At 49.9% G+C, this 12105-nt stretch overlaps 1 protein-coding gene across 1 annotated transcript in view; it reads right to left on the minus strand.

The window, feature by feature from the left end:
- The window catches only part of SYNPO (synaptopodin), a 68487-nt gene that overhangs the window by 6178 nt on the left and 50204 nt on the right, over positions 1–12105 (minus strand). The window contains 1 exon segment of the mRNA XM_078150518.1: positions 4875–7333. Within this exon segment, the coding sequence (XP_078006644.1) occupies positions 4875–7333 (2459 nt within the window).

The following is a 12105-nucleotide window of genomic DNA, read 5'->3' on the forward strand; positions in this document are numbered from 1 at the left end:
CCCAGTGCTTAGCATACGGTAGGAGCTTAACAAATAATTGTCGCTTGACTTCTCCTTTAAATGAAAGGAGAAATTTCTAGTGACTGAGCAGGAATGTGGATGGTACCACAAACTTCATCAGAAACCAAGAGGCTTCTTGATTGGCTGAGACTGAGTTTGGGATCATAGAGTGGTCCAGCGAGCTCAGGCCAGAACACTCAACTGAGGTCTCACATTAGACTAGGAGGTCTCCTCTGGAATGGAAACTGTGATAGATGGAGACATGGGCCCCAGTCATAGAAGCAAACTAGCAAACTGGTAGACCATCCAAGCTGTTCTAGGTTATTTTCTTTTATATTCACTCTCAATTACCTTCAGTCCTGTGCCTGGTATTTTTGGTTACTGTATTTCTCCAGCTCAAGGACAAACTCTAGAAAAATCATGAATGTGTTCTAGAAGGCATGATAAGTTAAAGAAGATAAAGAGGGAGTAGGTGCAAAAACCAGGCACCAAAACATGGTGAGGTTAGATGGAGACAAAGTAGTAGGGGCCTAAGAGCATCTGACCGGAGGAAGCCAAGCAGCCTCAGGAAAGAAAAGATGGGATGGGGCAATTCCTTAAGGAGTTGGAGATCAGCAGAAGATTAGAATAGAGAAAGATGGACTTTATATATATATATATAAGATACGCAAGACTTATAGCCTCATCCTTCACAACGCTTTGGAAAGTTACATAGTACTAATACACTCTGTTGTTCTTCAGTCATGTCAGTGGTGTCTGACTCTTCGTGACCCCATTTGGGGTTTTCTTGGCAGAGATATTGGAGCGGTTTGCTATTCCCTTCTCCAGCTCATCTGACAGATGAGGAAACTGAGGCAAATGGGGTTAAGTGACTTGCCCAGGGTCACACAGCTGGTAAATAAGTGAGGCTGGATTTGAATTCAGGAAGAAGCTGTCCTAAAAGGTGTGTTCCGATCTAGCCCAGTCACAGAATGAGACCTGTCAAACCTTCAGCTTCTCGCCCAATCAGAATAAAGCAAAACTATGCAACCTCCTGTCCAATCAGGACCCAGCAGCGGCTGATGAATTCAATTTTTTACCCAAACACTGAATAGTAAGAGATGAGCCACAGCAGAGTGCTACCAATTAGAATATGCACAAGCCATATACTCCAGTTTCTTGGCCCCAGTTGAAGGTAGACAATAGCCTAGAACAGATGACCTTACTGTTGTGGGTAGGAGGGACCTCGTGTCCTCTAGTCCAACTTGCCGTAAGGTAAGACTAACTATCCTATCGCAAACAAAGCAGGTCCTGCCCTATGACATCGCAGCCTCCCTTTGAATGGACAATACCCCTAAGGCCAGAAACAAAGCCTGCAGGGCGCTTGGAAATCTCCTTTGAGCAGTACGGGACATTCCCTTACTCACAGGCTTTCGGAGACTACAGAAAGGCCCTGAGCAAGATTGGTTTACATCCTTGCATCCACTTAGAGGGTGGTTCAAAGCTTTCTTCTTGTCTCTGAGTGGGAGTAGTGTCACATGCAGCTTATGCTCCCTGGCCATAGGCAGTGGCAGCCATATGGGCATATAGATTGATGTAATAACAGTAAATGGGTAACGTGGGGCATAGAGGGGCAAGGGATGCCCCTCTGACATGAAACATTTTTAGGTTCTCATAGCCAGGGATCAAAGCTAGAGTTGGAGGGTGCCTCTGTCCTAAGGAACTCAAGGATCCAAACCTTTCCTGAGCCAATTACATGGATCACACCCCCATTGGGGCAGCTGGGGTGGTAAGGATTGAATGCCAGACAAAGAGTGGGAGCGTATAGGTCTGACTTGGCTCATCTCCCAGAACAGCCAACAACAGCACTGCCAGGAGCTGAAAGGTGGGTGCAGGAGGCCACCTACAGTATCTGAGTAGGCTGTGCCCAGCAGGCAAGAACAGGCTGCCTGTGGGCTGGATGTATTTCTAGAAGTCCACAGATATGTCCATAAAGTTATCGCCTGCTGCCCACCGGGACCCAAGCTCTGAGGCCTGCCTAGAAGAGGAAGGAGTAAAGGGAGAAATGGATAGAGCCAGACTTCTCTCTTTAGCCAGAGGATCTCAGAGTCACTTACCTATTCTTGAATTCTCATCCCACTCTCCCAATTCAAAGTGCAGCCCCACTCTAATATTACATTTAGAGGGGCTAGCAATGTTATGTGGAGAGGGAATAGGTACCTTGGATTCAATCCCAAGTTCTCCATCTTAGAGAACATCTTCTAGGCAGAGCCTACCGTAAAACCAAATGGAATTTGACCAGCAAAGTGCTTTGAGATCTTCAAGTATTTTCATACCAAGAACCCATGGATGAGAAGATAATCCTATATAAAAGCCCTTACTCGAAAACACACACACACACACACACACACACACACACGCTCATACATCTAACACCCAATATTTCACAGGACTCAGTTCAAGTGACTGAACTGGCTGATAGTTTTTGTTTTGTTTTGTTTTGTTTTTTCCCCCTCCTGAGCCCAATAAAGATAGAACATGAGGTAGGACTGGAGAGTCAGGAGAAAAATGGATATCGAGTCTATAGGAAAGAGAGCAGAGGCGAGAAGTAAACCAGGCTTGAGGTGTATTAAGAGCCAGAAGAGGAGGCCAAAGGGAGCAGCACAGACCACAAAGCAAGTGTATGTATGCAGAGGGTGAGGGGAGGACCTAGTGTGAATGGCTCCATGCCTGGAGGTCTAGGCAGGGAGACTTCCCATGGCAAAGTGGTTATGTTCTCTTCCCTGAAGGGGCTATGTGTGTGTGCACAGGGCTAGTGACAGGCTCTGAACCATGTTCCCATTCCTCTTTCCATTCCCTCAGTGGAATGAGCTCATGAGGAAAGCACCCCCCCTGGTTCCCATGGAGACAGTTCAGGAAGCTTAGCCTGTTGTGGGCTCTCCAAGCTTCAGGAGTCCAGACCTGGAGGAGGAGGGGAGAGAAAGCAGATATCCCCCTCTAGGTCACAGCCCCCCCCCCTTGGAGAACATTTTTTGAGATAGAAGGTTCAAGGCAAGAATCATGCCTTCTCGTTCTGTGTCGCCATGACACTGCCTAGCCCAAGTCTCTGTACACTAAAGCTTCATAAAATTATAGAATGAATTAGAATCATCTACTCTATTTCCCTCACATAGAAAACATTTAAGTAAGAAAACTCAGGCCCTGAGAGGAAAAGCAATTTGCTCCCGGTCACACTCAGGCTGAGGCTAACACCCAGGTACCCTGACTTCCTATCTAGTATTCTTTCCATTCTATTACTCTCCATCCTACATACCCACAGAGCTGTCATTACCCTGGAGAACCAGGTAAGGCCACAGATGGTTTGGGGTAGTGTGTCTACTGTCCCCAGATTCCCTTGTCTCAACCACTTAGCCTTCTATCTCCTTCAGCCAACAATGGACCCACCTACAATCTGGTCCCTAATAACCACATAAGATAAAAAAGTTATGTGGCCATAATATCAGATTCCCAGTAACAAAGGCCATGAAGATCAGTGCCTTGCTTCAATCTGTCCCAAAGACTATGTCTAACCTGGACTTCAGCGGCTTCAGGGAACAAGATCATGTTACCTTCAGAAGCCAATTCCAGACTTTTCTTGTATCAGAGAATACCTAGCCTCAGTCCCTCTGCTTGGCAACATCCCTCTATTAACTCTTGCTTTCTCCTCCAGGGGCCCGTCTTGCTCTCAGAATGCCTTTCTGCCAAATTCCTAGCCCAGCCTGGTCATTCTTACTGGCTCTAGGCCCCCATCCTGGATTGACCTGTCCACCCTTGCCTTGGGGGGCTGCTAGCATACAGCCTGTCCCAAAAGGGAGTTGCTGGCCCCCCACAGAGAAAGCCCAGCTGAGTGCACAGCTGGAAAAGCAGCTGAGATTTTGCCAGCAAAGCCCCCTTGGGAAATGCCTGGAGGTCTTTGGGATCTCTCCTCCCCCTCTGACTACTCATTCACATCTGGCTCCTCCTTTGTATTCTTGTCCCTGAGACTTCCTTCAAGGGAACCACTGCTAGGAATAACATTTCATCCCAAGCTATAGGATGGTGACAAAGGCATGAAGAACACAGGGAGGTTTCAAACTCAGGGAGTCAATGTTGGAGCATCACAGGTGGAGTCTTTAACATGCAACTGAAGATGTCTCCCTCCCCTTCTGGTGTTGTGCAGAGACCGTGTCTTAGAGCCCGATTCGAGGAGGGATGGAGGGAGGGAAAAGTCACCCAGAACAGAAAAGCCAAAGTTGCTCGGCCTCCCCCTCGCATGAAGGTGTCTCCTGCGTGGGAGAGGCGGCAGGAAAGAGAAAGGCCGAGAAGACCGCAAGAGTTCTCCGAAGCAAACATGTAAACAGTTTCACAAAGCTAGAAGTGGAGACGGCAGAAATAGGCCCCAGGGAGGAGGGACCCCAGCAGCAGCAGGCGACAGGAAAGGCATCAGGAGTTTCTGCTCATTATCAGGTACTTCCCACTGTTCTGTCAGGCAACGTAGGACAACCTCTGCCCCCTTCCCCAAACAGTCTGCTGGCCAGCCCTTCGGTGGACAAGAGGACTTGTCCAGCAGGGTCTGGCTGCTCCCTAAGCCTGGGTGTGCTAGGGTTATACAAGTGCTGTCTGTGACTTTGCTCCAGGCTTCTGTCTCCCAGCAAGACGCTGGCACGGGGCCTCCCTGACACTCTGCATGCTCACTACAGCTCCCCTTGAATGGGACAAGGCCTGCCCCTGCCGGTTATCGGGCTTTCAGGCCTCCATACTAATTCATCTCCCTCATTGATCCTGCACCCTTAATTGATGGTCCTGGTGGGTGGTGGGATCCCTACGTGGGCCCACAGCAAACCCTATTACTTGAAGCAAAAGGAAGGCTTCCACACCTGGGGCTCAATCCCCACATTCCGTGTAGAGAATGAAGGTCTCGGAGCTTGGCCCTTGGCTCTTGGAGACCATGCCCGGGAAGGAGACACCGGAGATACTTCACCACCAAAGGTGGGGCTGCTGCCACTCATCTGGGTAACATCTTGGACAAGACCTCCTGGGCCCACTGGTGAGGGACACAGGGCAGGTGAAGTGCGTGCTGGCCGAGGCAGGGCAGGCGAAGGGGGAAGGACAGAACCAGCTGGGCAGGGTGCCAGCCTCCCCACAGGTTCCAAATCAAGAGATCCCGGCTTGGCAGGTGAGGCTGCTCTTGCTGGGATCTTGGCTGGCTCCTTGGAGGGAGTGAGAACAAAGAGTGAGGATTGGAGCTGGTAAGGCTGCTGTTTGGTGGGCTCCACCTCCCTGCGTGGAGTCCTGTTCTCTGGCAGGTAGCCGTGGTACAGAGAGGCGGGCGGTGTTCGGGCAGGGCTCCGGCTTGCCACCCGGAAGCCCCCTGGAAACCCCGGAGCATTGGAGTATTTCCAGGAAGGAGGCAGGGACATAGTGGGAGATGGGCAGCGGGCCGACTCAGCATGGCCTGGTGACTCAATTACATATTTCTCCATTCGGGACTGGCGTCGGGCATACAGCTCAGCTCCCTTGCCAGTGGCCTCCGTGAGGTTCTGGTTTGGTTTTCGCTCAGGCTTGGCCCGGATGCTGGGCGACTTGAGGCACGATGACCATTCTGGGAGGGTATCCTCAGAGGTAGGGCTAGACCAGTCCCTGGGGGGTGGCTCATTCTGAAAGTTGGATGCTTCAGCTCCAAGTGCAAATGGTTCCTCCTCTGGGCCCAGCTCCCCGTGGTCTCTCTGCTTCCGTTTCTCATCAGCTGTCTGTACCAAATCCAAGAGATCAGGGTTAGGGGTCACTTTGGGCTTCTCCACAAAGGTGAACATGGACTTCCTATTGCCCCGGCGGGCCATCGACTCCTCCAAGATGCCCGTCTTGGCTACAGATGCTGGTCTGCCCTCCCCATAGCTAGGCCCCTTAAGACGCGTTTGCTTGTGCTCAGTGCTGGGGTACAGGACAGAATATGAAGGCGGAGACCTGCCCCTAGAGGCCAGAGGTGTCGTTGACAAAGTCTCAGCGTAGGTGGGGGGTGGAGTGAAATTTCCCAACGGGCGTTTTTCCAAAGCAGGACTTCTCTCAACCATCACCGGTCTCTCTACCATAGGGCCCCTCTCCATGGTAGGACTGCTCTCTCTCAAAGGCCTCCTCTCCACCATAGGGCTTCTCATCATTACAGTATGCCTCTGAACCTGAGGACTTCTCTCCCCTATTGTGTGCGCCTGTGCCCTGGGGCTCCTCTCTCCCATGGGGCGTCTCTCCATCATCGGACTCCGTTCCAACTGGCTATTGATCCCTTGAGACTGGACTCCAAATGGCCTGGCCGTCCTGTTCACCACTGACTGAGGTTTGGCCAGGGTAAGGTGGACCTCACTGTGCTGCTTGGGGACCGGGGTGCCGATAGCCGGCCCAGACATCTCTAGCCCCACTGCTGGGCCACTGGGTTTGACATCGATGACCAAGACGCTAGACTTGACGTCAGGGACCGTGGCATTCGTGGTGGAGCTGGGGACCGCCTCCCCAGAGTGGGGACTGGCCTTGCCATTTGTAGGTACTATGCTTGGCTTCACTTCAGTAACAGCTGCACTGGAACTCATGTCTGGGCTTGGTGAATGGGTTTTCTCATCCACAAGCAGAGTGCTGGGTTTAAAGTCAGCCACAGGGGTGTCCTGCTGTACCTGGGATTCAGATGCATTCTGTTTGGTGCTGGAGACTGATGCGTTCTGACCAATGTCCATCGCCGGTGGGTTCTGGTTGACATCACTCACTAGCGTGGTGGGTGTAGTCTCAGTCAAGGAAGGATTCTGATTCACATCCATAGTGAGAGCATTTGCATCAGCCAGTGAAGGACCCTTCTGAGCTTCCTTGCTTTGAGATAGGTGGAGTCCATTGGCGGTGAGCAAGGCTGCATTTTCCTTTAGGTAAACCACCAAAGGGATCTCCTCCTCTTCACTGGCTGCCTTCTCCAGGGATCTCTGGCTCAGGACATCTGTGTTCTTCCCATGCCCCTCCATATTGCGGCAAGGATTCCCTACCTCTGGGGACTGGATACCAAGGGATGAAGAGGGGCTTGGATGAGCGCCTTGGGGAGTGTGATTCAGGCAGAGCTCTGGACCATGGTCTGGAGTCTCAACAGGGAAGGTTTGAGGGCTGTGCACAGGGCCGGGTTTCTGTCCCTGTTTCCCAAAGCTCTCTAAAGTGAACTCCTTTACTCTTTGCCGGCGCCTGTGGAAGAGCAGGACCCCTCGGGAATTGGAGCTGGGAGGAGTGGTCAGCTGGGCGGCAATTAGCTGACTCTGTGCTTTGGCCTCTTTCAGGTCCTTCTCAGTGAAGCTGGTACTCCGACACAGTGCTAACAAGGAGGGGAAAAAAGAGTCCAGGGTTAGTGTCCTTGTTGGTTAACAATATTAAACATGTGTTATGTACACAGTATTATGCTTGATACTGGAGAAAACAAAATGATGGAGAAGAAAAGGAATTCACTTTTTTTTTTTAGGCAGTTGGGGTTAAGTGACTTGCCCAGGGTCACACAGCTAGTAAGTGTCAAGTGTTTGGTCTGAGGTCAGATTTCAACTCAGGTCCTCTTGACTTCAGGGCCGGTGCTCTGTCCACTGCGCCACCTAGCTGGCCCCAAAGGAATTCACTTTTACAGTGCTTTAAGGGTTATTAGGCATTTTGCTCACACAATCTCAAGGTAATTAGTTCAAACACTGTACCCATTTTACAGATGAGGAACAGCCTCAGAGAAGATCACAGATTTAGAGCTCGGAGGGAACTTAAGGTCCATCGGTCCAACCCCTTCATTTTATAAATAAGGAAACTAAGGCCCAGAGAAATTAAATGACTTGCCCAGGGTCTCACTGCTAACATGACACAAGATCTTCAGGCCAGTTTGGGTTTTGTTTCCATATTCTCTTCACCATGCACAGTGGCAGGTACAAAATAATGCTTGCCAAACTGAACTGAAGCTAAAACTAACCCTAAACTTTTAATTCCAGGACCAGCTCTTCCCATTTTAGTACATGATACAATGGTCCCACCCTCACAGTGTAGTAGACAAAGTAGTGTACAGACACGAGTAACTTTAATGGTTTAAAACTACACAGAGACTTGTGAGATGCCATTCGTGATCCAGAGCAGAAAGGAGTGGAAGCCACAAGGCCAATACAAAGTGCCATCAGTGTTAAAAGGAAAGATCTGGGGGTAGGAAAGCATGAGGTGACTTTAGGGAATCCTAAAGTCCTAGTCCTGTTTGACTGATCTGTAGAGTGCATGAGGGGGATTAGCTGGAGATAAGGATGGAAAAGTCTTAGTCTGTGGAGGGCTCAGAATGTTAGGCTGAAGAGTTTGGGCTTTATCCTGAAAGCAACAAGCAGCCATTGAAGTTTTTAGGCAGGGTGAGCGACATAATCAAAGCAGTGAATTAGGAAGATAAATCTAGCTGTTCTGTGAAGGATGGATTGCAAGATGAGAGGCTGGAGGTCAAGAGATTGACTGCTGCAAAAAATTCAGGTGAGGGATAAGGGCTGGGCCACAGAAACAGAGAAAAAGGTGCAGAGGCATAAGACATGCTAGCAAAATGAATCAGGCAGTCAGTGGCTGAGGCCCCCTCACTGTCTAGGACAGACACAGGACCATGAGAATGGCCAGATTTCTGGCCGGTGTTTAATGAACATGTGGACACCTCTGCAGTCAGCACTGAAGTAGGAGAAGACAGTCTCTGCCCTGAAGGAAACATGTATGTGCTCCCATCAATGCCTGTGAGGGGTCAGATTGAAGTGGAAAGATAGGTCTGTGCCCCTCATTAGGGCAGGAGCCATGAGTACACCTACCTAGTTACACCCCAACCTACTTTTTTTTTTTAGGCAATTGGAGTTAAGTGACTTTCCCAGGGTCACACAGCTAGTAAGTGTTAAGTGTTTGATCTGAGGCCAGATTTGAACTCAGGTCCTCCTGACTTCAGAGCTGGTGCTGTATCCATTGCACCACCTAGCTGCCTCTCAACCTACTTTTTTATTCCCATGTAGCCTTCTCCTTCCTTGGCCACCACAACATCCCTTAGATGGCCCTGCCTTCAATCCCATGGAACTGCTAACTACCTCACTGGACTTCAGGTTCCTCCTCTTTCAAATGAGGGGCTTGAGGCCACTGATCTCTAAGGTCCCTTCCAGCTCCAGCGTTACGTTCTGTGTTCCAAGGGCTCTCTCAGTTCCAACATTCTGTGTTCCTAATACTCTTTTCCTCTTTTTGCATCCTCTGTGCTGCTAAGGATGCTGGGCTAAGAAGAAGAGGCAGAGGTGGTCATTTGGAGGACAGGCCATTCCCACTGAGGGCATTTGGTAATTGGAGGTCCAAAGCCAGTGCTTAGGAGGAGAGGTGACAGTCACAAGCAAGTTCATGCTGCAGCAACCTGGGTTATTCACAGGAGCATTAGCAATATGAAGAAGCCCCTCAACAGAAACCCTATGAAACAGCTCCATTGGCTTTGACCTTCACTTTGGACATCCAACTCTATTACACTCGAGCTAATAGTCAAAGGAGCCTGTACTTCCAAAGCATACAATAGACTGCCTAGGTGAAAGGTGGGTAGAGGAAGGAGAACAAGGGAAGGGGGAGGAAAAAGTGGAGGTTAGGGGTCCAAACTAGGCATGGATAGCTCCCCAAAATGGTTAATCCATAAACAGACAAAGAGTTGTTGAGCCCAGGGAAATCTTAGTATTCATTTGCTCAAAGTCCTTGAAGAGGATGCCAGACTGCAAATGCCTTGAGGGGAAGGACCATGATTTCTCTGTCCTTCCTACATCAGAACTTCAGAAGATACATCATTAATTCAGTGCGGTTACTTTTTCCACTGACACAGATCATGATCTTTCCACGCCTTATGTGGAGGTTTCAGAAGCAGCTGTGATCAATTTACTCGTGATAAGCCTCAGTGTTCAGCTGCTCTGGCCCTGAGATGTCAAACACCCCATCCATCACTGGGCCCCTTTGCAGTCTTTCCAACTTGGTAGGTAGGAGTTTGTACTGCATTAGCATGATCTTTGAGACCCCACAGTCTCTTCCATGGGGAGGCATCAGAGGATGGCTCGCCATCATACAGAAAATAGAATTCCAAAGCTGGGAGGGACCTTAGAGATACTAGTGTCCTAGGTGTAGAACTATGAAGAGCCTCAAAGGTTATATTATCCAACCCTTCACCTTCTCGATGAGGAGCTGAGGCTCAGAGACATGAAGAGATTTGTCCAAGGTCACACAAACAATAAGTGGCATCTTGTAGTTCAACCTCCTCACTTTACAACAAAGGAAACTGAGGCACAGAATGGGGAAAGGTATTATCCAAAGTCACAGGCAAGGTAGTGGTAGAGCTAGCAGCTGACCTGAAGTGTCCTTTATTAAAAGCATTCTGGCCCCATGCTCATAAGGGATACTCAGTAACTAATGGGCATGCTAATTAATCTACCCCTACTCCCAGAAAGGAGTCAGGTATCCACATCTCTATTTACACCTGAGGAAATTGGAGCCTGTAGTGGGGAAGTGCCTGACTTTAGGTCACAGAGCAACGTTCTAGAGGGTAGCCAAACAGGACAGCTGTAGCCCTAATACTGGGATGTCTCGCTGAGGTTTTTCACATCCGCCTTCTGCCTCCAAGCCCTGTGCATCCCTGAAGTCAACTTCTTCCCTAAATCACCAGAAGGAAGTTACAGCCAGTAGATGAGTGTACCTTGCTGTCCCCACATAGCCTAAGGTGATCGTATGGGAAAGGAATTCAATCAAAGGCTTGGAAAGGACTTAGGTTGCAATTCATTTGATTTCCACCCCACACACATACATGCTGGAGGAGGAAAAAAGCCAACCACACACCAGCCTGAGAGTTCCCCTTTTCTCTGGGGGTCAAGTGGAAGGTCTATCAAATCACTGCCTTCAGTTCTACTCCTCGAACCAGATTCAAGAGGAAGAAATAGCCATCACTAGGAATGCAATGCCAACCCCCAGGGCATCAGAGGGACAGGAGGAAGCAGCTCACGAGGACACCAGCCTCTCCAATAGTTCCCTTTCCAGGATGCCCTTGGAGGCTCCGTTCCTCTGGGACTCTATGCAGAGCCAAGGTGGGGGGAGCTCAAGGCTTTCTACCTCCCACAGGGCCTGTCATCTGTATCACTAGCTTCTAAATGACAGAGACCATTTAACACAGGTCTTGAGGCTCAGAAGACCTGGTTGGTCTCAGCTCTGTCACTAACTCACTGTGTAACCCTGAATAAGCCCTTCTGGGACTTAATCTCCACAAAGAGATGCTTGGTATCTGTGATTCCCAATGTTCCCTCCAACTGTGGGATTCTACATCTAGGATTCTCAGATATTCACAAGAGAAAGATCACTGCGGGCTAGAAGAGTGTGCCGAGGAACTTGTCCCTTGGGTATCAGAAGCAGGGAGGGCTCTGAGAGGAAAGGCAGGGAGGTGAGCCCAAAGGGCAGGCCGCGGAGAATTCAAGGAAATACTTCTTCACAGCAGCCTGCCATTAGCTGGTGGAGCCAGGTCACCAGAGGCCAAAGGGAGGGTGGGAGAAATTCAGGTCCACTAACATTCAGTCGGTGACCATGGCATCAGGGCATGTAAACAGACCCCAGGCTCGCGTTTCAGGGAATAAACTGACCACCTGCCAAGACCAGGAAGGAAGTGTCCCCTGTGCAACCTCCCATGGGGACCCTGGGTGAGGGCTTCATTTGTTTTCCTTCAAACCCTCTCCCCTTTCCCCCCTGACCACTTGGACTATGAGGGAGAGGCAGGATGCTGAATTCAGACTGGCCACCTCACCCACCCTCCTGCCCAGGCATTCTCACCCCCACCCAATTTACTTTCAATAAGGAAATGACACATAGGCCTTTTCCCAAAGGGAAGACTCCTGGGCTGGAAGCCCAGCCCTCCAGACTCCTTGGCTGCCAGGGCCTCCCTAACCACTCAGCCTCAGGACCGCCTGAGGCTGCCAGGGAGGCTGGCCCAAATCTAGGAAATGATGCCTATTTACTAGGAAAAGATGCCTATTTACAGATAAATCTGCCTATGGCTGCAACTCATTAGTGCAACGGGTAAGAGCTACTGAAGACCAAGGTCACGGGTTTGACTTT

Source organism: Phascolarctos cinereus, unplaced genomic scaffold, assembly GCF_003287225.1.
Source record: "Phascolarctos cinereus isolate Bilbo 61053 unplaced genomic scaffold, phaCin_HiC Scaffold_2;HRSCAF=192, whole genome shotgun sequence".
Classification (NCBI taxonomy): domain Eukaryota; kingdom Metazoa; phylum Chordata; class Mammalia; order Diprotodontia; family Phascolarctidae; genus Phascolarctos; species Phascolarctos cinereus.